Source organism: Scardinius erythrophthalmus (genome assembly GCF_964197995.2).
Source record: "Scardinius erythrophthalmus genome assembly, chromosome: 18".
Lineage (NCBI taxonomy): Eukaryota > Metazoa > Chordata > Actinopteri > Cypriniformes > Leuciscidae > Scardinius > Scardinius erythrophthalmus.
Window position 1 is genome coordinate 18,179,988 of NC_138238.1, and position 24,590 is coordinate 18,204,577.

Genomic DNA, 24,590 nt, shown 5'->3' on the forward strand with positions numbered 1-24,590 from the left:
ATGTTTACGATTTTGATTATACAAAGTTAAATCATTCACTGTTAAACAGAGAAAAAATTAATATATGAACTACACGACCAGGATAATAGTGCGTGTTTAAGTTGCTCTTTAAACACCAAAACTCCATATCCCGGCATGCAACGCTTTGTTTGTTAAGTTCTAGAAGGCAGAATTTATGAATGACGGTCGCTCCCGTCCAATTCCCATTCGAGCTATGCCACTACTTTCCCAAATATGGTAAATAAATCTTCCAACACCAATTAAATCACTTGCATCTTTATAGAAGACCATCTGATGTACTTGGGCACAGTCCTGTACTGTTAATAGTAAGCATATGACGTCAACTTTTACATGATGTTGCTTTTACTTTTAATAACAGTGCGTGACCGCTTGACAATATGACTGAGAAAAAAAACAAAACAAAAAACACGCATCTTCAACACAAATACTGAATAAACAAAATATATACAAATTCAATCGTGCTCGCTCCATCCATGAAATAAATTTAGGTGTTATAAAATAAGATTTTAGACAAAAGGCGAAATTACCATTTGCAGCACTGGCGTTTGAATTTAAAAACTATCACGTGAATCAAAAACATAACTCAGTGTATGTACTTAACAGTAAATTAAAAGGGCATTTAGTGTCGAACTAATGTTTCTTTTGTGGCGTGCATATCTGAGCTGAGACCAGGCTGAGACTACGATGGACGGTAGACAGGTACAACATATCCCAATATCCTTTGCTCTCGGGAAAATCCCATCTCGCGAGAATATGGGTTCTTCAAAAGACAGTTTTTTCCTATAGTCTTGTTTTTGTTTTTATTTTGTTCACCGTTGAAACGTCGATAATTTGACGTCTACTTGCGAGTTAACAGATTTGACATAAGTCAGTCTGATTTATCAGAAGAGCTAGAACGTAATACGGAAGTTGATATCTTTTGTTCGCAGCTCTTTTTATCGCCAGAGATGGGAATGTTTCCATAGCGGAGGGAGCAAACGGTTTCCAGCTAACTGTCCAAAATAAACCTTATTTTATCTTCATATAGCAGTCTTCAACAGCCATTTACACTTAAACATGGGTTCAATACTGAGTCGAAGGATTGCTGGAGTTGAAGACATCGATATTCAAGCCAACTCAGCGTACAGATATCCCCCAAAATCAGGTAAAATGTCACTTAAGTAAAATGTTAACAAACGTTAGCTTCATTACAAAATGTATATGGTTTGTATCTTACTATTCTTGTTGTCACTCATAGACCGTTACCTATTCTTTATGTTTGTTACATTTTGTACTTTTACATTTATTTTCTGTATGTCTCATGTTTTCTGCTTTTGAAATCTACTTTGGCAGTGTTTGACTTGTGTAGAGAAAATATACTAATTTAATTTAATGTCAACTCTTTCTAGTGGCCACATCCATCCTAGATAATAATCTCCTTAATGTCTTTATTGCAGGAAATTATTTCACCAGTCATTTTTTCATGGGTGGAGAAAAGTTTGACACACCCCATCCAGAGGGATATCTTTTTGGGGAAAATATGGATTTGAATTTCCTTGGCAACAGACCTGTGCAGGTGACCAAATGAAACCTCCTCCTCAAACCTTTCAAGAGTCTGACACTTTGTCATCCTCACACATTAGTTTTTGTCCTATTTTCCACAGTTTCCCTATGTGACGCCAGCACCACATGAGCCTGTCAAGACGCTGAGGAGTTTGGTGAACATCAGGAAGGATTCTTTACGTCTTGTCAGGTTTATTGTGAATATAGTCATGGCTTGAAGGGGTTGTTGGTGACGTCACAATGTAGAGTATTTACTAAAATAAGAGAGCCGTGCCAACAAACTTTTGCTTTTCTAATTTTGCAGGTATAAGGATGATTCTGACAGCACACCAGAGGACACAGGCGATCCCAAGGTCCTTTACAGTGTTGAATTCTGCTTTGATACTGATGCCAGAGTGGCTATTACATTATACTGTCAAGCCTTTGAGGAGTTTGCAAATGGGATGGCAATGTAAGTTTCCATTGTGTAAAGTTTCTGCAGAATGATGCTAAATCAGCGAGTCTGTTGTGCTCACTTTTGTAGCTAAGTGAATTTCTTACAGGAAAATTTTTTTTGATGATATGTAGAAACTTGAGTGTCTTGTGATTGATAGCCTCAGTTGCTTTAAAGTCCCATTTAAGCCATTTGATCCCAAAGAAACATTGCCTAACCCATTGGCATCTAGACAGCAGCTTTCTTGAAAACAGTGGCACTTGGTCTAAATTCAAAATCATTTGACCAAACTTTTTCTCCTTGGTCTAAATACAAAAGATTAACCCATACGCTGTTAACACCTTTGGCCAAAAATGACCAGCCTTTTAAAAATTGCTTGTAAGTCATTCATTATGCTATATTATCACCAAATATTGCATTCAATGGTTTTGTCAACTTATTTTCTTTCAGTAAGAACATGTTTTGTATTTATTTTTTAAACTGATTGATTGCAGGCTTCATTGATCTGAGGATAAAGTTAATCTCTGAGAAAAAAAGCCTGTAACACTCAAAATTGTTTGTGTGTGTGTGTGTGTGCAAAAATTATCCAAACATTTTGGGAAGTAGTTATACCCTGTGTGAGCGAAGTCAGTACATTTTAATCCAATGCGATAACATTAACATTCTCGGAAAAAAAAAATCATCTCTGGGTCTCTCATCTCTGAAAACAACATAAGTTTAGTTTACATTGGTCACCATGTTTGAAATGTACATTACTAGTACCTGATACCCTCAGTTATGCTCAGACTTGTTGGTGATAATCACTACAATTTTCTTTTTAAAGATACAGCCCCAAAAGCCCTTCAATGGTGTCTGAGACGGTCCATTATAAGAGAGGGATTAATCAGCAATTTTGTCTGCCATCCTTCAAGATTGATTTCACCAAATGGAAGCCTGAAGAGGTGATTGTTTTTGTAGAGACTCATTTGCATCAGTACCATCTCATCAAGGCCTTTCTGCTGTATTGATTTTAAAAGAACTATGTTTTAAAAAACAAAACAAAAAAACAATTGTGAATAGTTAGGTGTGTCATGAATTTTTAGAATTAAACATTCATATTTATCTGTAGCTGAACTTTGATCTGGACAAAGGCGTTTTCCCTTTGGTGATCCAAGCAATAGTGGATGATGGAGATGGTTGGTGAAAAATGTTGATCATAAAATAAAATCAGTTATAATTATGTAATATCATTACTCACTGTTGTCTCTCATTTTATTTTCTGTTACAGATGTTACCGGGCATGCACATGTTCTTTTGGCAGCTTTTGAAAGGGTGTGTATTTCTTGGGATTTGTTTTCTGCTCAAGAATGTCAGCTGGTCTGAAAGCTCGCAAGCATTCGGTCATGTTTTATAATATTGAGTAAGTCATTAACCAGGCAGACTTTTATGGAGTCAGTTTGAGATTCATGAATCTCAACCCTGGACTCATGGAATTTTAAAATTGTGATTCTTCTTTAGGCCTGGAAAAAGTCATGTAAATTTATAAAATCTTGAAAGTCATGGTCAAAAGTTAATTGATCAAAAGGAGTTGTGGAACCCTGGAAAATGCTTTGTAGCCAATGTAGAAAATAAAAGTAGACTGAATCAACATCATTTATTTAGATTTATTGCATAGAACAAAAGTTCCCATAGTACATCATACAAAGTTTCAGACATTTTTATTAACACGGCATAGTCAGACTAAAATATGAAGAGCTGTTTAAAAGTAGTGCATTAATCTGTCTTCACAGATTTAAAGTGTTAGTTCACCCAAAAATTAAAATGATGTCATTAATGACTCACCCTCATGTCGTTCCAAGCCCGTAAGACTTTCGTTCATGTTCGGAACACAGTTTAAGATATTTTAGATTTAGTCCGAGAGCTTTCTGTCCCTCCATTGAAAATGTATGTACGGTATACTGCTTATGTCCAGAAAAGGTAATACAGACAATCTTAAGTTTATAAAGCGACGAGAATACTTTTTGTGCGCAAAAACAAACAAAAATAACGACTTTATTCCACTATTCATTTCCTTCTCTCTGGGCCTCGAGTCTTTTCACGTAGAATAACTGCGTAGCGCATCTGGGTTGTACATCACACGCATCACACACATGACCAGCGTCGGCCAATAGTGAGCCTACATGTGACGTACAACCCAGATGCGCTACGCAGTTATTCTACGTGAAAAGACTCGAGGCCCAGAGAGAAGGAAATGAATAGTGGAATAAAGTCGTTATTTTTGTTTGTTTTTGCGCACAAAAAGTATTCTCGTCGCTTTTTCTGGACATGGACAGTATACCGTACATACATTTTCAATGAAGGAAGAAAGCTCTCGGACTAAATCTAAAATATCTTAAACTGTGTTCCGAAGATGAACGGAGGTCTTACGGGCTTGGAACGACATGAGGGTGAGTCATTTATGACAGAATTTTCATTTTTGGGTGAACTAACCCTTTAAGAACTATAAACTTTTAAGAACTATTAACTTAATTCGAAGAGATTTGATTCAACTTTGCTTAATTTTTAATCACTTTTCTGATGTAAATATGATGTTAAATGTTGTCTAAGGTGAAAAACATTATTTTTCCGAACAGTACTAATATTATTAATGGAAATATGCACAGATTTCTTAATAAGCCATCTCCCAATAAGATAAGATAAAAGATTAATTTTGATCTCTCACTCTCTTTTTTTTCTTTTTTCTTTTTTTTTTCCTTGCCAGCTTGTTCTGTTGTTTTTATTATATTAATACTATATGTATTCCCTCATTTACAGCATGTTGATGGCAGTTTCTCTGTGAAGCCTTTGAAACAGAAGCAAATCGTAAGTATTTTGGCAGCTCATATTTCTAATTATTAAATGTAAGGGTGTGATATCTGTGCCTTGTAGCTACAGAACAATCTCACTTTCCAATATGTCTGTGTTTGTGGCTGTATGATTGCGTAATTGGATCCCTCATTAAGCAGACAGATTGAAAGCTTTAATTCATTTACTCATTCATTCTTATCCACGCCACATATGTGGAAGCAGTGATCAGGGGTCTCATTTATAAAGCGTGCGTACGCACAAAACGGGGCTGGAAACGTACGTACGCCAGTTCCCACGCAAAGGTTGTGATCTATAAAAAACAAACTTGACGGGAGAATGTGCGCACCTTTAAGCAAACTTTGAGCCGTGCGTACGCACATTCTGGAGACAAAGGGAATTGGCGACACCGATGGTGAGCTGGAGTTAAGTGTCTTTTTGGTCATTTTTAGACAGAAAATCTAAAGAAAATTAAACATACAGAAAGATAATACAAATATAATTTCACTCACCAAGCCTGTCACTGAAGCAAATATCCATCCCTTCTTAAATGTCCGCACCAGCGAGCGCGTTGGGCCGTTTAGTGAAACTGACGCAAATAACAGTTTAAATAAATAAAATAATGATTTAAACTATGTTTTACTTCTGATATAAACATTTAGATTAAATATGCCATTCAAATTAATGGATTTAAGCACTTAAACATGAAATCATTACTGAGAAGTTACAACATTTTTATATTCAAATTCAGTCAATAGAAATATTTGTTGTGGATGCGGTGTTTTTGAACACTTTTCCTCTGGCATGCTGTGTTTTAATGTTTTAACCACAGAGATAATTGCTTATCATGATAATACCAGATTGTCTGAGATAATAGTTTCGTGCAAATAATGCCCAAGGCCTATCTGCTTCAATTAAAAATATAAATCAATTAAAAATACAATTCGGCCAGTGGAAAAGATTGAGAAAAACTTTCTCTGAAATGTATTTTACACTATTTGATTTATGTATTCAAAAACAAGGCAAGGATAGGCAACTACTTGATTTTTATTAATGTAATGTGTCTTGTACCGTTAAACGTTATCACGTGGATGAATAATCATATGCAAATGATATGCAGATGGGGATCTGCATAGTAAAACTAGGCGTTGTAAGCTCCATATATGGTTATTTCGGGGAGGAGACGCATGTGCGCACAATCTTCCGCTGACTGGGATTTATAAAGTGAATTCTGCGTAGGTTCTGGCGTACGAACGGTTTTATAAATCTGAATATTTTTTTGCGTACGCCATTTTTGGCTTTCGGGCGCACGTACACTTTTAGTAAGGTTCCTACGCACAGTTTTATAAATGAGACCCCAGGCCATGTCACTTCATGAAAAAGATAATGATCATTTTGATCGGTGATGTGGTGTTTCCCCAGCCAGTAATCTGCATTTCACTTGCGTATCGCATGCTCATCTTTTAGGTGGACCGTGTGAGCTATCTGCTGCAGGAGATTTACGGCATTGAAAACCGGAACAATCTGGAGACAAAGGTAAATCATGTCACTACGCCAGAGAATTTAGGGCAAATGAGATTATGTGCCTGACTGGTTCCTGGTAATACAATATCCATCCTGCCATTTCCTGTGTCTGATTTCATGTACTATTTTACTATGTTTTCTTTGTCTCCTCTCTTCAGTCCACAGAGGATGAGAACAGTGACAACAGCAGCGAGTGTGTGGTTTGTTTATCAGACCTGCGTGACACACTGATTCTCCCTTGCAGGCACCTGTGTCTGTGCAATGCCTGTGCTGACACACTGCGTTACCAGGCCAACAACTGCCCTATCTGCAGACTGCGTAAGTGCTCATTAATCAATGCCTGAGCTTCCTTTATTGTTCCCCCATTATTATTCAGATTTGTTCCACTAAATGAGTCGAACCTTTAAAGTGGGTATGGCCATAAAGATAAAAGGCTGAGTGATTATTTTTTTAATCTGATATGGACTGATTTACCATTGTGCCTTTATTCCCCTTTTTATTGTTTTTTTTAGAGATGAATAGTCAGTCCCTAGTGCAGGGAACGGCAACTGGCGGCCCGCGGGCCAAAACTGGCCCGCCAGCAATATTTTCTGGCCCGCCGGATTATTATGGAAGTCCTAAATGCTGCACAAAACTCTTCCAATACTTGAGAAAAGCCGTAGTCGCGCGGCGATTTATCCGCCGCATACTGTGTGAAACACACATAGGGAATCATGCGGCGCGGGATTACATTTTAAAGTATAACTGTACGTTCAAACCGGACGCGAATAGCGCGTCAAATTCGCGCCTGCCACGTCTAGTTACGCTTGACCACTTTGTGTCCATTCGCGCGTCAAAAGACTGTAGCGGTCAGAACTCTGGTGTACTTTGGACGGAGCGGGCGGTCTGACTGACAATAGCCCATTCCAACACCTTTTGACAGCGTATCCGCACTTAATTCTGACCACCTGTAGGCTACACCTAGCTCTGAGGAGCTGTTTGGTACTGAAACCATTGTCAGCCAACAACATTCTTTTTTTGCAAGGATGTTTGAAATAGTTCGGCAGAAAATAGCCTACTTCATTTGTCAGTAGGGCAATATGATTTTCGTTTAGGTTGCTTAGAAATTTGAGTGATAGGCTGCTTTTGTCCTATTTAATTTATGTTATTTATATTTCATAATTTTTTTCTTTGGCATTTTTTTCTCTGCTGACAGTAGGCCTACAATGTTAAAATAGCGTAATATTTATATTGACAGACCTCCTTAAACCTTAGGTGTGTATGTGTGTGTCCCGAATAAATAATAATAATAAAAAAGGAATAAAGTTCCAAAGTCGGACTGTAAGCGAATGAGGCATGATTCACACCTTTATTAAAATGGCTGTAATCTGTTACCACAATAGTACTTGATCTGTTTTAAATTATTTCCTTGATATATGCTTAAGGTGTTAAATTCAAAATAAAAAATCAAAATTAAAATTAGTCTAATCCAGTAATAATTTTTTTCTATTTTTGATCTGAGTACAATCAGAAAACCCGTCGTTATTTGTTTTTTCATTTTAGTTCAGGAAATAAATAATGGAAAAACAAGTAGTTTTTCATCTTTTTATTTTTGGTTTTAATTTGAAAAAACGATTGAACGAATGATCCACGGACAGTGACGGACCCATCATATTCTGCGATTATAGGCCTATATAAGAGTATTTAATTTGTATCCATAGGCCTACTCTGTGTAGCTGGCCCGCCACCTACTGGCAAAAAAAAATATTGGCCCTCGGCCAAAGTTACTTGCCGACCCCTGCCCTAGTGCATCATTGATCTCGCATGCAGTGCAGATCATGTGACTGTTGAAGAACAGTGCCATCTGCTGGGGTTGTCATGTAATAATGATTATTAGGTTTAGTATTATGGGGCTTTTCTTATGTGAAGTTATAGAGTGAGGAAAAGTTAAAAATAACACACATCCTTGCTATATAATTTAAGCAGAAACATGCTAATACGAAACCATATATAACAGGACTGCTGTGACTTGGTCAAGCTTCTGTGTACTTGTGTAAAGAATGTTGCTGCTCTATAGAACTTCTGCACTGAGAGAATGTGCACTGATTTTGCTTTAACAGTTAGACCAGCTGTGCAAATATTTACCCCCTTTTTGTAGCCAAATGAATCTGGTAACACTTAAGCATGTCTATGTGAAGATGCAGCACCTGTGTTTGTTTATGCACACTGCATTTGTGTCCTTTTTCCCCCCACATGACCTTCCTTTCTGCTGTCACTGCCCCAGCATTCAGAGCCCTGCTCCAGATCCGAGCCGTGAGGAAGAAAACAGCCGCCGCTCTTTCCCCGGTTTCCTTTAGCCCAGTTCTGTCCCAAAGCTCTGACCATACTGAGCATTCGGTAAAATTCACAATCATATTTCATTCTGTACTCAAATTATTAATACTTGATGGATCCATTTTAACTGTGTTGCTACAGAAGTATTGATTTTGTCCAGTGGAATTTTGCTTCGCATTTGACTCCAGTACAGGTGTTTTAGGTTTCAGTGGCACATAAACCAGTATATTGGACAAATTTGGTTTCCCTTTTCTTGGCATATGGCGACACTTAAACCACTGTTTAATTGTTTGGGGTTGGTAAGATTTTTTAAAAGAAGTCTCTTATGCTCACCAGATCTGCATTAATTTGATCAAAAATACAGGAAAAACAGTTATATTGTGAAATGTTATTATAATTTAAAATAACTGTTTACTGTTTTAATATATTTTTAAAATGTAATTTATTACTGATGGCAACGCTGAATTTTCAGCATAATCACTCCAGTCTTCAGTCACATGATCCTTCAGAAATCATTCTAATATGCTGATTAGCTGCTCAAAAACACTTATCAGTGTTGGAAACATTTGTGCTGCTTAATATTTTTGTGCTTTTTCAGCATTCTTTGATTAATAGAAAGTACAACAGCATTAATTTGAAATAAAAATAAAATTGTCTGTCTTTACTGTCACTATTGATCAACTTATTTAATGTACAATTTATATAATAAAAGAAGTATTAATTTCTTAAATAAAATAAAAACTTACTGACCCCAAGCCGGTAGGTGAGGTGTATGTTGCCAGACAAACTTCACTCTTAAAAAAATAAAAGCACTAAATCATTTTAATTATGTATGGAAATAAGTTTGAAGTTTACTTTCTTATTGAATCTCAGAATGCCGACAACATCCCTCCCGGCTATGAGCCCATCTCCCTGCTTGAAGCCCTGAATGGGGTGCAACCCATGTCCCCTTCAATCCCATCAGCACCTCTCTATGAGGAGATCCAATTTTCGGGGGAGATGGGAGATCCCCTCAACCTGACTGGGCGGCAGCAAAACGCAGATCCCGCATCAATGAAGGGCAAAGGTAGCAAGTCACCAGACGGGTAAGTCGCTATTGTGAAAATAGTCTCTGAAAATGCTCAAGTAATGTTTTTTTTTTTCTAGTGATACTGTATGTGTGATGTTTCCAGGTCTACACGTTCTCCCTCGTCCCCCATACAGGAGGAGGAAGATGAGGAGAGAATGTCAGAACTCTCTGATACCCAGCCTCAGTCTGTTCTGCCTTGCAGTCTCAGTCCCACTGAGGTCAGACACTATCACTTCCTTACCTGCATTTGTTAAATGATGCCCTCTGACAAGCCAGTAAATGGTAACACCTTATTTTAAGGTGACGTACAGTAGTTACACGTTACATGAACTAACGTATAGTAAGCAACTAACCCTAAACCAAGCCCTAACCCTATAGTAACCCTACAGTAAGTACATGTAGCTAATTAATATTACTCAGTGCTTTGTAATTACACCATAACAACGTCACCTTAAAATAAAGTGTAAGCCATTGAGCTAATGGCTTTTATTCAATAGGAATGGCAAAGAGGAACTACTATATTTTACGAACATAGTCTTGGTATTAAAATGACCTATCTGAGGGTCTGTGACATAAACACTGTACAATGGTTTCTTTAAAATTTTATTTCCTGCAAACGTTTGTTGCGTATGTGTGTGACTTCAATGAGCTGATCATGGAATGCTGATCATGGATTAGTTTTGCATAGATCTGTTGGTTTTATTTAACTGGTGGCATCTGACTGATAAAGAAATGCAAACTAGTGTTGTGTTAGTATATCATTTCCCATAACCTATACAAACTGCTCATTTATTTTATTTCCTAAAAGGCCACAGCAGAAGGTGTGTCCACCAATCCTGGTTTCCCAAATTCAGGTAAGCAAACTCGATGTGCAAATCTGTATTAAAATGAAGCATTTCAAAATAACATGGGCAACGGTAATGCGGCAATGCAAAAAAATGTATTATATAATATATACTGTATGATATAAAATATATAATATGAACATTCTGACTGAGGCTTGTCGGGCTTTGGTGTTGGAGAAGAAACCATGTTAATCATGTCATGTTGGCAGGTTCAGACAGCAGATCACTGGGGGTGTCTGTGAGTGAAATTCTACAGGACTGCCACAGTGAGCGCAGCAGCCTGAGCCGGACAGAAAGTGACCCCTCAGCAGATCTGGCCCTGCCTGGTGAGCCACTAACACACACTCACTACTCCTCAATCCTCACTGACACTCTGAGTTAATCTGCCAAAACTCATATTATAGGAATTGTTCCCTAAGTCCACTTGCATGCTCTGATAAACCCTTGTAGTGTTGACTTTGAGAAAATGCAAAAGAGCAAAGTTGGAGAAGCAGGTTTTTTTAGCATGTTTGGCAGAACTAATGCTGTGCTGTGTGAACCTTCTCTATTATTGCTGCTGCTTTGCCCAGCAATTTTTACCCAGTAAAGCATCTCTTGAAATGCATTTTTACTTTTCTCTTACAGTATCTACTTGCCTTCTAACACTAGCAATTTCTCAAGTGAATTACTTAAAGTTCCCCTGTAGTCAATAACTTTATGCCTTAAAACTCATCTATAATCACCAAAAGGACATATTTAAAAGTTTTTTTCCTGTAAAAAAAAAAAAATTCTTCATGCCTTGTTAAGATAGCTTAAATGTAACTCTACATCCCTTCTTCATTTAATATACACGGAACCATTAATATGCTAATTAGCCCCGCCTCCACTCACTCACTGCAGCTCAGAGATTCACTTGCTCAACTTACTGAGGTAAACGCTGCACAATGGTATCGCTCTTTTTACAACATCGGACACATAACGGTAATTAATGTGATTTAGCCTTTTGCTTGACTATGTTATCAAACGGCTAATAATGTGTTGCTAATGTTACACAAACCATGTTCCCGTTCGCACCTCAGAGTCAGACAGCTGCCTTCTAACCATCAGCATCGTAGAAAAGCTTTGAACATCATAGAACGTCAGTAGAGAAAGGCATATATTTCATCATATTATCATAATAAACATCATGTACATAATTCACCTGCTATATTGCTTAATCTACCCGATTTTGTCATATTAACAGAAAAATATACCGGGATAACCTGACTTCTCTTAAGACTCCCCTGCTTCAGAGCGGTCATAGCTAATGATATGCTAAAGCCTTTCCACACATTGACGTGATTGGGTACAAGGTAGATTGTGACGTCATAAACACCAGCGATTTCAAACCGTGTTTTTACAGTGGGGGAAATAATTATTTGATCCCCTGTTGATTTTGTAAGTTCGCCCACTTTTGAAGAAATGAAGGGTCTATAATTTTTATGGTAGGTTTATTTTAATGGATAGAGACAGAATATCAACCAAAAAATCCAGAAAAAAAAACACATTATATAAAGGTTCTAAATTGATTTGAATTTCAGTGAGTAAAATAAGTATTTAATCCCCAAGCAAAACATGCCTTAGTTCTTGTGGAGTACCACTCCTCTTTACAGATACTCTCTAAATCCTTAAGTTTTCTTGGCTGTTGCTTGGCAACTCAAAGTTTCGGCTCCCTCCACAGATTTTCTATAGGATTAAGTTCTGGAGACTGGCTAGTCCACTCCATGACTCAATGTGCTTCTTCTTGATTTTACGGTACATGGCCCCCGTCCATCAGCCCCTCGATACAGTGAAGTCGTCCTGTTCCCTTAGCAGAGAAACAGCCCAAAAGCATGTTTCCAACTCCGTGCTTGACTGTAGGGATGGTGTTCTTGGGGTCATAGTCAGCATTTCTCTTCCTCCAAACATGACGAGTTGAGTTGATACCAAAGAGCTTGATTTTGGTCTCATCTGACCACAGCACTTTCTCCCAAGCCTTCTCTGAATCATTAGATGTTCATTGGCAAACTTCAGATGGGCTTGTACATGTGCAGGGGGACCAGCATTAACAAGCTCCTCCCGTGTAGTTCTGGGCTGATCCCTCACCTTTCTCATGATCATCCTTACCTCATGAGGTGAGATCTTGCATGGAGCTACAGACGCTACGAGGGCGATTGATTTTTCATTTAGTATTTCTTCCATTTCTGAATAATCACACCAACAAGTCTCCTCTCCAAGCTTCTTGCTGATGGTCTTGTAGCTCATTCCAGCCTTGTGAAGATCTACAATCTGGTCCCTGATGTTTGACAGCTCTTTGGTGTTGAACATGGTGGTGGAGAGGTTGGAATGGAAGATACAGATTCTGTGGACAGGTGTCCACTGACATTAGAACATTAGGAGTACTTTCTAAAAGTGACAGGACTAATTTGTGTTCCACATGGGCACATAACAATCTGTGGGAGGCAGAATTCTTGCTGGTTGTTTGGGGATCATTATTTCACTCGATCAAATGCTAATCAATTTACAACCTTTATATAATGTGTTTTTCTGGATTTTTTGGTTGATTATTCTGTCTCTATCCGTTCAAATAAACCTACCATAAAAATTATAGACCCTTCATTTCCTTGTAAGTGGGCGAACTTACAAAATCAGCAGGGGATCAAATAATTATTTCCCCCACTGTAGATCAATGCAGTTTTAAAGAGAAAATACTCTGCAGTGGTGTTTGTTGACTTATGAATTTGCACATGGTTTGTGTTAAAGCAAATTAAAAACACCACATAGACGTATAAAAAACATTAAAACTTGATTTTCGCCACAGGGGGATTTTAAGATGTACTCAATAGGGTTGTAAATATTTCCTCTGACTATTTGTGATTCTTGATGTAAAATCATGAAATCTGAAATGTTATCAGTTCTAATAGGTCATTTTAATTTAAAATAAATTGTTTAAAAATATGTTTCATACACAAATGTAACTGGAGGGGTAATTAACCACATAATGGAATATTATTTGAAACATAGAACGCAGTGTTTGCATTTTCAATAAGAATGAATAATTTTTGTTTATTATTTTAGTATTTGAATTTAATTGTAGTCATTTAAACCACATTAAGTTAAATAAATGCTTTGAAATTTTCTTCTTAAAGGGTTAGTTCACCCAAAAATAAAAATTCTGTCAGTAATTACTCACCCTCATGTTGTTCCAACCTCATAAGACTTTTGTTCATCTTTGGAACACAAATTAGGATATTTTTGATTAAATCTGAGAGCTGGATCACTTCTCCATAGGCTTCTATGTAATTCCATTCTGCCGGCCCAGAAAAGTTAGTGAAGACATTGTTAAAATAGTCCAAGTGACTACAGTGGCTCAACCTTAAGTTTATCAAGTGATGAGAATACTTTTTGTGTGCAAAAAAACCCCAAAATAATGACTTAATTCAACTATTCATTTTCTTCTGTGTGTTGATATTGAAAAGTTGTTATTTTCGGGGGGTTTTGCGCACAAAAAGTATTCTCGTCGCTTAATAAACTTAAGGTTGAGCCACTGTAGTCACTTGGACTATATTAACAATGTCTTTACTAACTTTTCTGGGCCGGCAAAATGCAATTACATAGAAGCCTATGGAGAAGTGATCCAGCTCTCAGATTTCATCAAAAATATCTTCATTTGTGTTGCGAAGATGAACGAAAGTCTTACAGGGTTGGAACAGCATGAGGGTGAGAAATTACTCGCATCATTTTCATTTTTGGGTGAACTAACCCTTTAAGGCATCACTTTTCATGATACCCCTAGTAATTTTACATGTAATGAAGAAGAATATCTCTGGTGCTATGGAAGTCCATTTTTACCACATAAGGAAAAAGCAGCTTTAGTAAATCATAACTATAACATAAACAGTCATAATTATGAAATAAAATATCTAAATCATGAAATACTAAGTCATCATTATGAGAAGTTAAAATTAAGTTTTTAAATAATGGAAATTATTACTGAAGTTGAAAGGTAAATTGACAGTCAATTATGACAAAACATTGACTTATATCATTAATTTAGACTTTCTATCTCATAAATCTCACAATTACTTAGTATCTCATAATTTTGACTTTTCATGTCATAATTATGATTTACCAAAGCATGATTTCTTTACCCCTTTATGTGGCATAAACGGGCTTCCGTACTTATACTGTGTGTCTGCATGTCTAATGCTGTGCTGTCTCTTAACTCTCTCTCTTTCTTACTCTAACTTGGCTTTGCTCTTAACACACATAGCGTCTGAGTCATGGTCCACTGCGGTAGAGGAATGTTGACTCTGGTAGGTCATCAATGAATAATTCACTGTTGTTTTCCTTTTTTTTTTTTCTGCCAGTCACTTTGTAAGAGTCAGTTCATAATTTATTCATAAGTCACATTTAGAAAAGTTTGAACACCTTTCATACTTTACTTTTACACATTTTAGAATTAATAGTAGACTCAATAAAACCATGAAATAGCACATGGATCTATGTAGACATGGTTTTGTAAGGGTGTGTTTACACTTGCCGCAATTGTTCTCTTAGTGCGGTTCATTTGATCCCTGAAAAGATGGGTCTCAGTCCAGTTTCAAACAAACTCGAGCGGTTCGACTGAAATATGAACAGAACACGGACCAAAGACAGGATGTGGTGTCACAAGATGCAACCCTAAAAAAGACAGAATGCTCGAGCACACCTGATTTTTCTCATCATAGTCACATAGTTGCCCATCACAGTTCAGTACAGGCATCAGAATCGCGTCTCCTCGCTCCAGATCTTCTTGCAGGAAATCCTACCGCTGGTTTGACCTCTTTATGTTTTCTAAGCTCTTTGTGAGTCCTCAGCTGGTAAAAATACCATCATATGTACGCACATTCATTAACACATTTAGCCCAGAACACAGCATTATCTTGGATGTACGTTAAGTTCTGTCGCAAAATATACATCATAAAAGCCATTTTATTTTTGTTTGTTTATTTGTTTTGTATCTTAAGGTTCGGTTAGGTTTCTTTTTTGTTCCGGATCAAGAAAACCGAACTACAAGTGTGAACACACCCTAAAGGCCCGTTCACACCAAGGACGATAACTATAAAGATAACGATAAAGATATAATTCTAAAAATCGTTCTCCATATTAAAGAATAACAGAGTTCACACCACAACTATAACGATAAAGATATGAGGAACGATATCGTTGGGATCACTTTCAGAACGATTTTTTTCCAGCTTTCGAACGAAATAAAACACTGACAGCCAATCAGAATCCATTCTAATTTAAAGGTCTCGCGCATTTAAAATGGATCTGGATCATCCGGGCGCGCGCGTGCTTAGAATAAAAAGACCGTTATCGGTCGTTGGTGTGGACGCATATATATAGTTATCTTTATCGTTATCTTTAGTTAGCGTGCTTGGTGTGAACGGGCCTTAAGTGTCCATCTATTAAACACACTTTTACACGATCTGGCCCAACTCATCCCTTTTAAATCAGTTGTAAAGAACTCATTTGTACTGATAAAACTAATTTCAACCATAAGCACTTTTAAAATCAAAAGGTTTTCATGAGATAAATAAATGTAATCAAGTGTTTCCAAAAGATTCTCTGCTCATTCTCACGCCTCCTGTCTTCACCGTTCCTCAGGGTCATCAGAGTCCATAGAAAGCCTGAAGAGTCAGAGCACCAGCAGCTCCAGTCAGCCTCTGCTCTGCATCCCCAGCACCCTCCGCATGGAAGATGAGCGTCTCGCTTCATAAACGCCCCCTGCTGTGCCAGTTTCATCAACCCGCTGTCTCTATCTCCTCTACGCTATTCAATCTCTTCCCAATCCAACACACCAATTCAGACGATTACTTCTTATCACTATCAAAGTCTTATGTTGAAGAGTCCAAGACATTTCTCTGTGAAGTAGAAACATTACACAGGAGTTTAACGCACTAGCTTCTAGAAAACTTTATAAAGAAAAGACGTTTATAGGGCCGTCATAGCTTATGCTGTGAGAGTACAAAACTTTTGAATGGTTCAGTTTCCTTTAATGGATACCCAGCTTTCTTGAAGTATGCAGCTTCATGGTGTTTTATGACTGTGTACTTGACACGTTTTTATTGTTTTCTGTAATCAGCAAGTGAACACTAAGTGCATCAGATTGCAGTCTGATACTGGACGCATAGTATAATCAGTTACCCAGTTGAAGTAATCATCTATGTCTGTATCTTATATATTTGTTTTGTGCCTTACAGTACTGTGTTGGCTGTCCCTTCGTCCTCCCGTTGAAACATACAAAGTGGGAAGCTGTAGCACTTTTTGAAGCTTTAATGAGTAGTTTATAGAGGGATCTGCCATCATTTACAGTGACATATCTGATGCTTTTTAGTGAATTCACTGCTGCTTATCTATGTCAGGCACCTTTAAAAGTTATGTATATTTGTATGTAGTCAAATCGTTTTATCATAAAGTGTTGTGCATTAATATGAGTCACTGTGGTTTTTTTAAGGTATAAATTATGTATATATTTTTATTGATTTTATTGATATTTTGACTAATTAGGCAGATAGATGGATGGATATAGATGGATGAATAGCTAAGCTCATTGTATTGTAGAGACCATGTTTATCCAGATGATGGCAGTGTATTCACTATTAGTAATACACTCGCTCATTTAGTTATACGAAACGGCATTTAGTGTAGTTGCTCCTGACACCTAAAGTTTTTTTTAGGTGTATTCATACCCAAATACAGCGCCCAACTTTGTGTAGGCGTGCTGAGAGAACGGTTCTATGATAATGTGGTATGTAAGCTGGACTTTGTGAAAAGAGGGCAGGTCTCAGGCGGGATGAGTGGCGCGCTCCTTTCGTTGCGCGTCACTGTTTTCATCTGTGCGCCTTTCTACTACTCTTGGCGCGCGCGTGTATAATATAACCAACGACTTTTTAACGACTTACCCCTGGCATGGAGAAATGTTAAGAGGAAAATTGAGTTCGCGATAAAATAAACAGATTAAAAAAATAATAAAGGCGATAATAGTAGATAGAATGCAAAAACAGTTATAAATGTACCAGTTCAGACTGAGGCTACATTTTAATCGAGAGACATTTATCAGTTCACAAGGTTTAAAATCACAATGATTTAATAAATTATTATAATTTCAATAAATGATCACCTGTCACATTTCGCGCGGATCTGTGGTTGAATACACTCCTCGCGCAGGAACAATGACATGTTCAACTCTGGAGGTCTCAGCCAATCAGAGGGCGTCAACATTTAAAGGGCTATTAAGAAACAGGCAAAACGGCGGAGTGCAAAGCCCGCATCTCATTTCTATCGTATTCATTCGCTTACGAGACACTAAATTTGATCCTACATGGCTTTTTCTCAGACGGGATTGAAATGCTGCTTTTCGCAGTAGATATCAGGACATGTACGATTTCGTGGATGCGTTCGTTTATCTGCTGCACTTGTTGCTCTAAGTCTAAAGCAAACAGACGGAATCTAACGGACTGAGAGATAAGCTATTCATTCACCGCTACAGACCGACGAAGTCTACGTGTTTTCATTTCGCAGGTAGGCATTTCATTTGAGGGATTTAATTGGCCTAACCCTGTGGTGGATTATACCGTTATAAAAAAAATCCACTTTTTCTGTTACGTTTTTATCAGCCGTTATTTTTGAATTCTCAAGCAACGTGTCTGTGCTTCACAGAAACTGTTTCTTCGAAACACCAAATAAAGTCGCGTCCACTATGCCAGTGTTAATGAGTCCTGAGATGGCGAATAAATTCAAAGAGAGATGGATGATGTTTCATCCGGAGGACCAGGACAATGTCAGCGGCTCTGTTCACTTTGACGACAGTCTCACCAGTCTGCACTGGCTGCAGAACTTCTCCATCCTCAGTGCCAACTTCGAGAGGACTCCCAGCTCCGGCTGCCACCCGCAACACCTCTGCTACCACAAAAACCAGCTGGGGGGCACCGACTCGCCCTCCAGCCCTCCTGCAGGAGATACCGCCGCCACAGGGATGCCACAAACACCTGGGAATCCCACAACGTCCAGCAGCAGTTTGGCGAATTCATACACGCACCAGCAAGCGGGACACTACATAACGGCGCAAACAAATCCTTCGGAGGAGATCGACTATAAAACAAACCGCCACGTGAAGCCACCTTATTCATATGCCACTCTGATTTGCATGGCAATGAAAGCTAGTAACAAAACCAAAATCACCCTGTCAGCCATATACAGCTGGATCACTGAGAATTTCTGCTACTACAGATACGCGGAGCCAAGTTGGCAGGTAATTTCACCGATCGTTCATTTGTCTTTGAGAATCCCTTGATGTTTTTTTCTGCATTGAAATTCAGTATCTGTAGATTTTCACAGGAGAGATAGAAAATTGTATCTTTTTTTGTGCAACAGGTGCACCTTACACTCAGGGGGGTGGGGTGGGGGGGTACTATTGAAGTCAATGGGGTCCATCAACTCTTTGGTTACGGACATTCTTCAAAATATCTCATTTTGTGTTCAGCAGAGGAAAGAAACTCATACAGGTTTGGAACAACTTGAGGCTGAGTGAAGGATGACTGAATTTTCATTTTTGGGTGAACGGTCCCTTTAACGGTCCCATAACGATTATTTTAGTAGCCTATGAGTACCATTCTTTGTATTAAAATCTGAAATAATCTTATTCAGACTATTGTTAAATAAGATTTTCAGATTTTAACAGACAACAAACCAGAGAGTAATAGCTCCTCTTTAAAGAAGTGTTTACTTTTTAAACTTTTTTGGAATCAAACAAAACGGTTCAGTTAGGGAGTCGAATTAATCCACTATAACCGCTCTGACCAATTCATTTTTGATTCATTGAAAAGTAACGACTCATAAGAGTCATTTGTTAGGGAATCAGAATACACCCAGCTCTGTATTTTCTGATTCTCACTAAAAAGAACAAGCTCACAAAAGTCGTTCTTTTGGTAATCGTCCCTCACATGCTGTATGTGTCTAATACACCCAAAAGGACCAATTCATAAGAGTCATTCGTTCGAGAATCAAATTAACAGTATTAGCTGGTGTCTGTCAATACAGCACTATCAAAACATTAAACCAAATAGCAAATAGCCAGACCTGTGCACTCATCTGAGATGTGTTAAGGAAGGGTGACTAATGATGAAAGCTGAGACCACTGTACCCAAAAGCATAGGTTTCCTGAGGCCTTCTTCCATAATGAGGGATCCTTAAGGGAGCCACTGGTCATGTGAATCTAGGCGTGCTGCATTACTAGAGAGCCTTATTCACAGCATTTCTTCTCCTGTACACACAACATTCCCCTCCCCCCTTTGTCTCTGTCACACACACACACACAGTGAGCCAATGAAACAGGACACCTCTACCTGTTGCACAGTGGGATTTTATAGGAGCCTTTTTTACGCGTTGTCTTCTTCTGCCTCTAGAAGTAATTGCATTTATGTTCTACGTTCTAATCTAAACCATAATGTTGCTCTACATTCAAACAGCTTAATTTAATTTGCATAAAAATGATGTTTTATAGTGCACATGAAATAATTACCAAAGGATAAAAGCGCGAACTAGGAATAATTATTTATACGTAGCAAGTCACTTATGTCACGATTCGTTTCAAATCACAATACTGATCTCACAATGCAATATTCTCTCAATACTTTTAACAAAAGAGTTAAAACGGTCGTTTTTTTTAATTATTACTTCTAAGATATATGATAAACAGTTAACAAAAAGCTCAAATTTAATTTGGTATTACATCAGAAATGGACTTGAATAAGTTGGTCCTCCATTTTTGATGTTCCATTACCAAATCTGATGCTAAATTAAATGTCTAAAATTTATTTTTGGGTGAACTATACGCAATAGATATGGTTGCTATCCATGAGACACATTGGTTACGAAAAAACGAAACATGGTTATTATAGTTAAACTGTGGTAACCACAAATTAACCATGGTTTTGCTGATCTTACCATAGTTTAACCATGGTGTTTGTGGTAAAACTGTGGTTATACAAATGGTAATCAATTAGCCAAAAAAAAAAAAAAAAAAAAACATGGTTACTACTTTTACTATAATAAAGCCATGATTCATTTTCGCAATTCTTTTATTGCTATATATTGTGACATGATATATTGTTAAACCTATAAATAAATACTAAAAACTTGCTGATTTTTCTCCTTTCTTTCAGAATTCAATTCGCCATAACTTGTCCCTAAACAAGTGCTTCATTAAAGTGCCCAGGCAGAAAGACGAGCCAGGAAAAGGAGGCTTTTGGCAAATCGACCCGCAGTACGCTGACATGTTTGTCAATGGCGTTTTCAAACGGCGGCGAATGCCTGCCACAAACTTCAATACCCAGAGACAGAGGAAAATGTTATCCTCTCCCAGCTCCTCGTACGGCTCTCAGTGCAACCAGACTGGCCAACAAATGGGAATGGGCCACTTCCAAGGACCTGTCCCGGGAAACAAACGCAAGCAAGTCTTCTCCAAACGAGGCAGCAAGCTGGCCAGAGTCTCCAAAAGCCCTCTGTTAACCACCGACATCAAAACCTCAGACATACTGAGAGGAGATTTTGACCTGGCGTCTGTTTTCGACGATGTGCTCAGTGGGAACGACAGCACGTTTGAAGATTTGGATATCAACACAGCGCTGAGCTCTCTGGGGTGCGAGATGGAGCTATCTTCACAGAACCAGCACGGGTCTGTTTACAGCAACGAGGACGAGCAGGCTTGTGCTTACCTAGAGGCGAACGGCATGATGGGATGCAACATGGAGGACTTTCACCAACAGCACCAGCAGCAAGTACAGGTCCATCCGCAATATTATGAGGGAATGTTCTCAGATCAGGTTCACCAGCATCAGCAGCACCCCTGGGAGATTAAAGAGGAAGTCCAAGTCATCCCAATTTCCCTGGATCATGGCTATGGGCTTTGTGAGGGATTCTTCTCGGAGATGCAACTCTGGGAAAGAGCAGAGTCATATCTGTGAACATGTCTTTGCTGGTCTGGAGACCTACTGACTTTTGTTTTGCTACATTAGCATAATGAAATACTGAGGACGTGGAAGGTTATATGTAATTGTTTCTTTGTACTTCTTTTGCATTTTTAAGAACCTATTCTGATTCATTTATAATTACCCTTGACCTTTGAGTTCTTTTTTTTTTCTTTTTTTTTGGATGATTAAATATTGCTGTGGGACAAATAGTTATTTAGGATAGTGGCATTTTGTTCCTGTATTGATTAATCAATCTAATATATTCATTTTAGTTTACTTGATATTTTAGGCAATGTTATGCTTTATATTAGTCTAACAGAAAATACAAATACATATAAATCACATATTTGTGGGAAAAGGGATGCAACCAGCCAAAGTGCTTCGCAAAATCATTTCCAGAGAGGAAAAAAAAGGCACAAGCACTTTGAAACATTAGCTCAGTCTGTTGCCCAGTGACTTAGCCTCATAATTTATTTTCTCTGTTTTATGCTGATATTCTGCAAAAGTACAAATTGTCCCACAAAAGCTCTTCAATGTTTCAGAATGTAATGTAATTAGTCTAAGATTTACTATGAATTGTGGGTGGCAATCTCACGAGGCAATGACTGTTCTAGAAGTGTACTTGTATCGATTCTTTGAGAAATGGACTAAAACATGCAACATGAAACAAAATATATTCTGTTCTTGAATAAAAAGATCAATCTGTACAACTTTTTTTCAGGCTATTGCTATTGATTTTTGTATATTACATGTGATGAGTTATTTATATACAATTAATAATACATGCGCATTGTTTCTTTAGCATTCATGTTTGCATTAAAGACTATTCCATTAAAAATTCCATACAAATAAGTTAGTGATTACAGTATAAAGCCATTTATGAAAACAATAAGCATTCTCTATGTTCAAACTTATTTCCAGTCATTGATACTTATATTGAAAATTCTACTTTAGTATTGATAAATTGACCAATTTCTCAGAATTATTTGATATATATAATTGCTAAAGTTTTTAGTTTACATTTAGTACTTTACAGAGTACACAGTGTTTGTGTTCTCTATGATTTAGCCGATCCATTTCAAGGTAAAGATTTCCTAATGATTTCCCATTGACTTCGCTCGCTGGATATTATTGTATTCAGACTGTATTTTGATTCTGGTCTTTACTCATATTTTCCTAAAGATGTCTAATTAAAAACTGCTTTCACACCACATACACTTAAACAGGCATCAATATTATCCATGACCCTTTTCATGTGGCTATTTGTGATTTATTGTCAGAGTGGTTTGATCATTGACACGGAAAATACAGTAAAAACATGCCCAGACTGGCCTGCATTTCTCAAATTGAAGTCCGTTTCACTTAAATAACTGTAATACTGTTTAGCTTCACGAGAGATGTTTGCCTACTGATCTTTACTCTTTACTCTCCAAATTTACCTTTACTGCATCAGCATGAGGTGTGAAAGAACGTCAAGCATTGAACAACATCTGAATTGACAATCAGTGGTAAATTACCATGTGTATGTATGTCTATATCTATACATATATTGACAAATGTTGACAATGATTTAGTATAGTTTATAGTTTATATATTATATTTTGCATTTGCATTGTTTCTTGTTTTAAAGGCGTTTCGAACAAACATTCTTCTAGGAACATTAATAGTTACACGTTCTTTCAAAGTTATCTGGTCTTTGATTATATTCTCAAAACGTCACACTGTAAAACCAAACAAGTTAACTCAACTTAAACCGATTGAGGAAACTGATTGCGGCAAACCATTTAAGTTTAAAAATCAATACATATGAGTATTGTGAACTTATATATATTGAGTCATCAATATATTGCATCATATAATAAGTTCACAATACTCATATGTATTGATTTTTAAACTTAAATGGTTTGCCGCAATCAGTTTCCTCAATCGGTTTGAGTTGAGTTAACTTGTTGGGTTTTACAGCACAAAAACATTTATACATTGTTCATGGGAGGGTTTTTTTCTGAAACATTTTAGCTGGACATTCATCTGACATTTTTTAAATGATATGTTTCAGATTGTTCAAAAAACATTCATAAGTAACGTTCATATAACGTTTGCAAAATTATCAAATGGAATGTTTCATTTACATTCGCATAACCAAGAAAAGAACATATTTTGTTAGCTGAGTTTTAATCAGTAGTGTTTCACTTTCTTTCGAGTTAATTTCCTTGCTGTGCCTCCCACCTTGAAAAATCCAGCTGACTTGAATATCTGTGAAAATCCACTGCATTTGAGGGAAAAAAAATAATACTTTCACACTTAAAATCTCTTTTTAATGAAAAAGAAAAAAGGAAAGGGAGGATTAGTCAATTTCATCGGCTCTGCCTCCTTCTGTTGGAGGTCATATCTAGAGACCCTTCTGAATCAGTGGAGTAAATCACATTCCTTGAACATCAGGGAGAAGCAGGGATGGTAATCCTAAAGAACTGTGACCCACAATGCCAAGGACACATATTCATACAGACTCACATACATCAAGCGACCATTAAGTCACGAGTTCTGTTCTCCTGTGTCCCTGTGGACAAGACAGAGGTGAGTTAGTGCCGTTGTTGCAGTGTAGGCAGGGTGGGAGGGGAGGTGCGGGGGCGAGGAGCTGTGTGCTTCTCAGGGAATGGGTTTTTGTGGAGGAGGGATGGGAGAACTCCTTGACGCTGGAGATAACACTATCTCCCCCGAGGCAGAGACTCCTGCCTGTATTTACACGGGTTCTGTCGCCGCTTTGGCCCCTCATGCGGACCTGTCAGCGGGAACAAGGATGGCTGTCACGGCGGGGCATTGCCATGCTGCTTTATGTCCCCCCGGGCACTGCTGGCAGACCCTGATTACAGGTGTTATGTGGGCATGTCAGCCAGATCACACAGAGAGATGTGTCAGCCATTCTGCTGGAAAAGTCAGCAAAACACTAGCATCAGCACTCATTCAGTGTGTGTATTTTTCACACTGAAACCTACTAGAAAATCATT

The 24,590-nt window shown here is 37.8% G+C and overlaps 2 protein-coding genes across 3 annotated transcripts; both read left to right on the forward strand.

Annotated features, from left to right (window-relative positions):
* The first annotated feature begins 147 nt into the window (after positions 1 to 147).
* On the forward strand, positions 148 to 17,042 carry mgrn1a (mahogunin, ring finger 1a). Its single transcript, XM_081392617.1, has 17 exons — positions 148 to 237; positions 1,049 to 1,165; positions 1,458 to 1,576; positions 1,665 to 1,753; positions 1,868 to 2,014; positions 2,820 to 2,937; positions 3,105 to 3,171; positions 3,264 to 3,307; positions 4,790 to 4,837; positions 6,287 to 6,355; positions 6,502 to 6,661; positions 8,607 to 8,719; positions 9,530 to 9,741; positions 9,829 to 9,943; positions 10,534 to 10,579; positions 10,780 to 10,896; positions 16,220 to 17,042. The coding sequence occupies exons 1-17, from the start codon at positions 180 to 182 to the stop codon at positions 16,330 to 16,332; spliced, it is 1,752 nt and encodes a 583-aa protein (XP_081248743.1). The 5' UTR covers positions 148 to 179; the 3' UTR covers positions 16,333 to 17,042.
* A 789-nt stretch (positions 17,043 to 17,831) lies between these two features.
* Positions 17,832 to 22,300, forward strand: foxj1b (forkhead box J1b). Of its 2 annotated transcripts, XM_081392387.1 has the most exons (3): positions 17,832 to 18,136; positions 18,275 to 18,866; positions 20,779 to 22,300. In XM_081392387.1, exons 2-3 carry the CDS (start codon positions 18,315 to 18,317, stop codon positions 21,577 to 21,579), a joined length of 1,353 nt encoding a protein of 450 aa, XP_081248513.1. In that variant the 5' UTR covers positions 17,832 to 18,136; positions 18,275 to 18,314; the 3' UTR covers positions 21,580 to 22,300. The 2 variants fall into 2 exon arrangements, with proteins under 2 accessions (XP_081248513.1, XP_081248514.1); XM_081392388.1 differs by having other exon boundaries at positions 17,832 to 18,866.
* Positions 22,301 to 24,590: the final 2,290 nt, after the last annotated feature.

Excerpts from the sequence above, each read along its gene's own strand:
- foxj1b (XM_081392388.1), top strand. The coding sequence starts at position 18,315 with ATGCCAGTGTTAATGAGTCCTGAGATGGCGAATAAATTCAAAGAGAGA. Across the intron at positions 18,867-20,778 it reads ACGCGGAGCCAAGTTGGCAG|AATTCAATTCGCCATAACTT; the intron begins GTAATTTCACCG and ends CCTTTCTTTCAG.
- mgrn1a (XM_081392617.1), top strand. The coding sequence starts at position 180 with ATGACGGTCGCTCCCGTCCAATTCCCATTCGAGCTATGCCACTACTTT. Across the intron at positions 3,308-4,789 it reads TTTTGGCAGCTTTTGAAAGG|CATGTTGATGGCAGTTTCTC; the intron begins GTGTGTATTTCT and ends CCTCATTTACAG. Across the intron at positions 9,742-9,828 it reads GGTAGCAAGTCACCAGACGG|GTCTACACGTTCTCCCTCGT; the intron begins GTAAGTCGCTAT and ends TGATGTTTCCAG.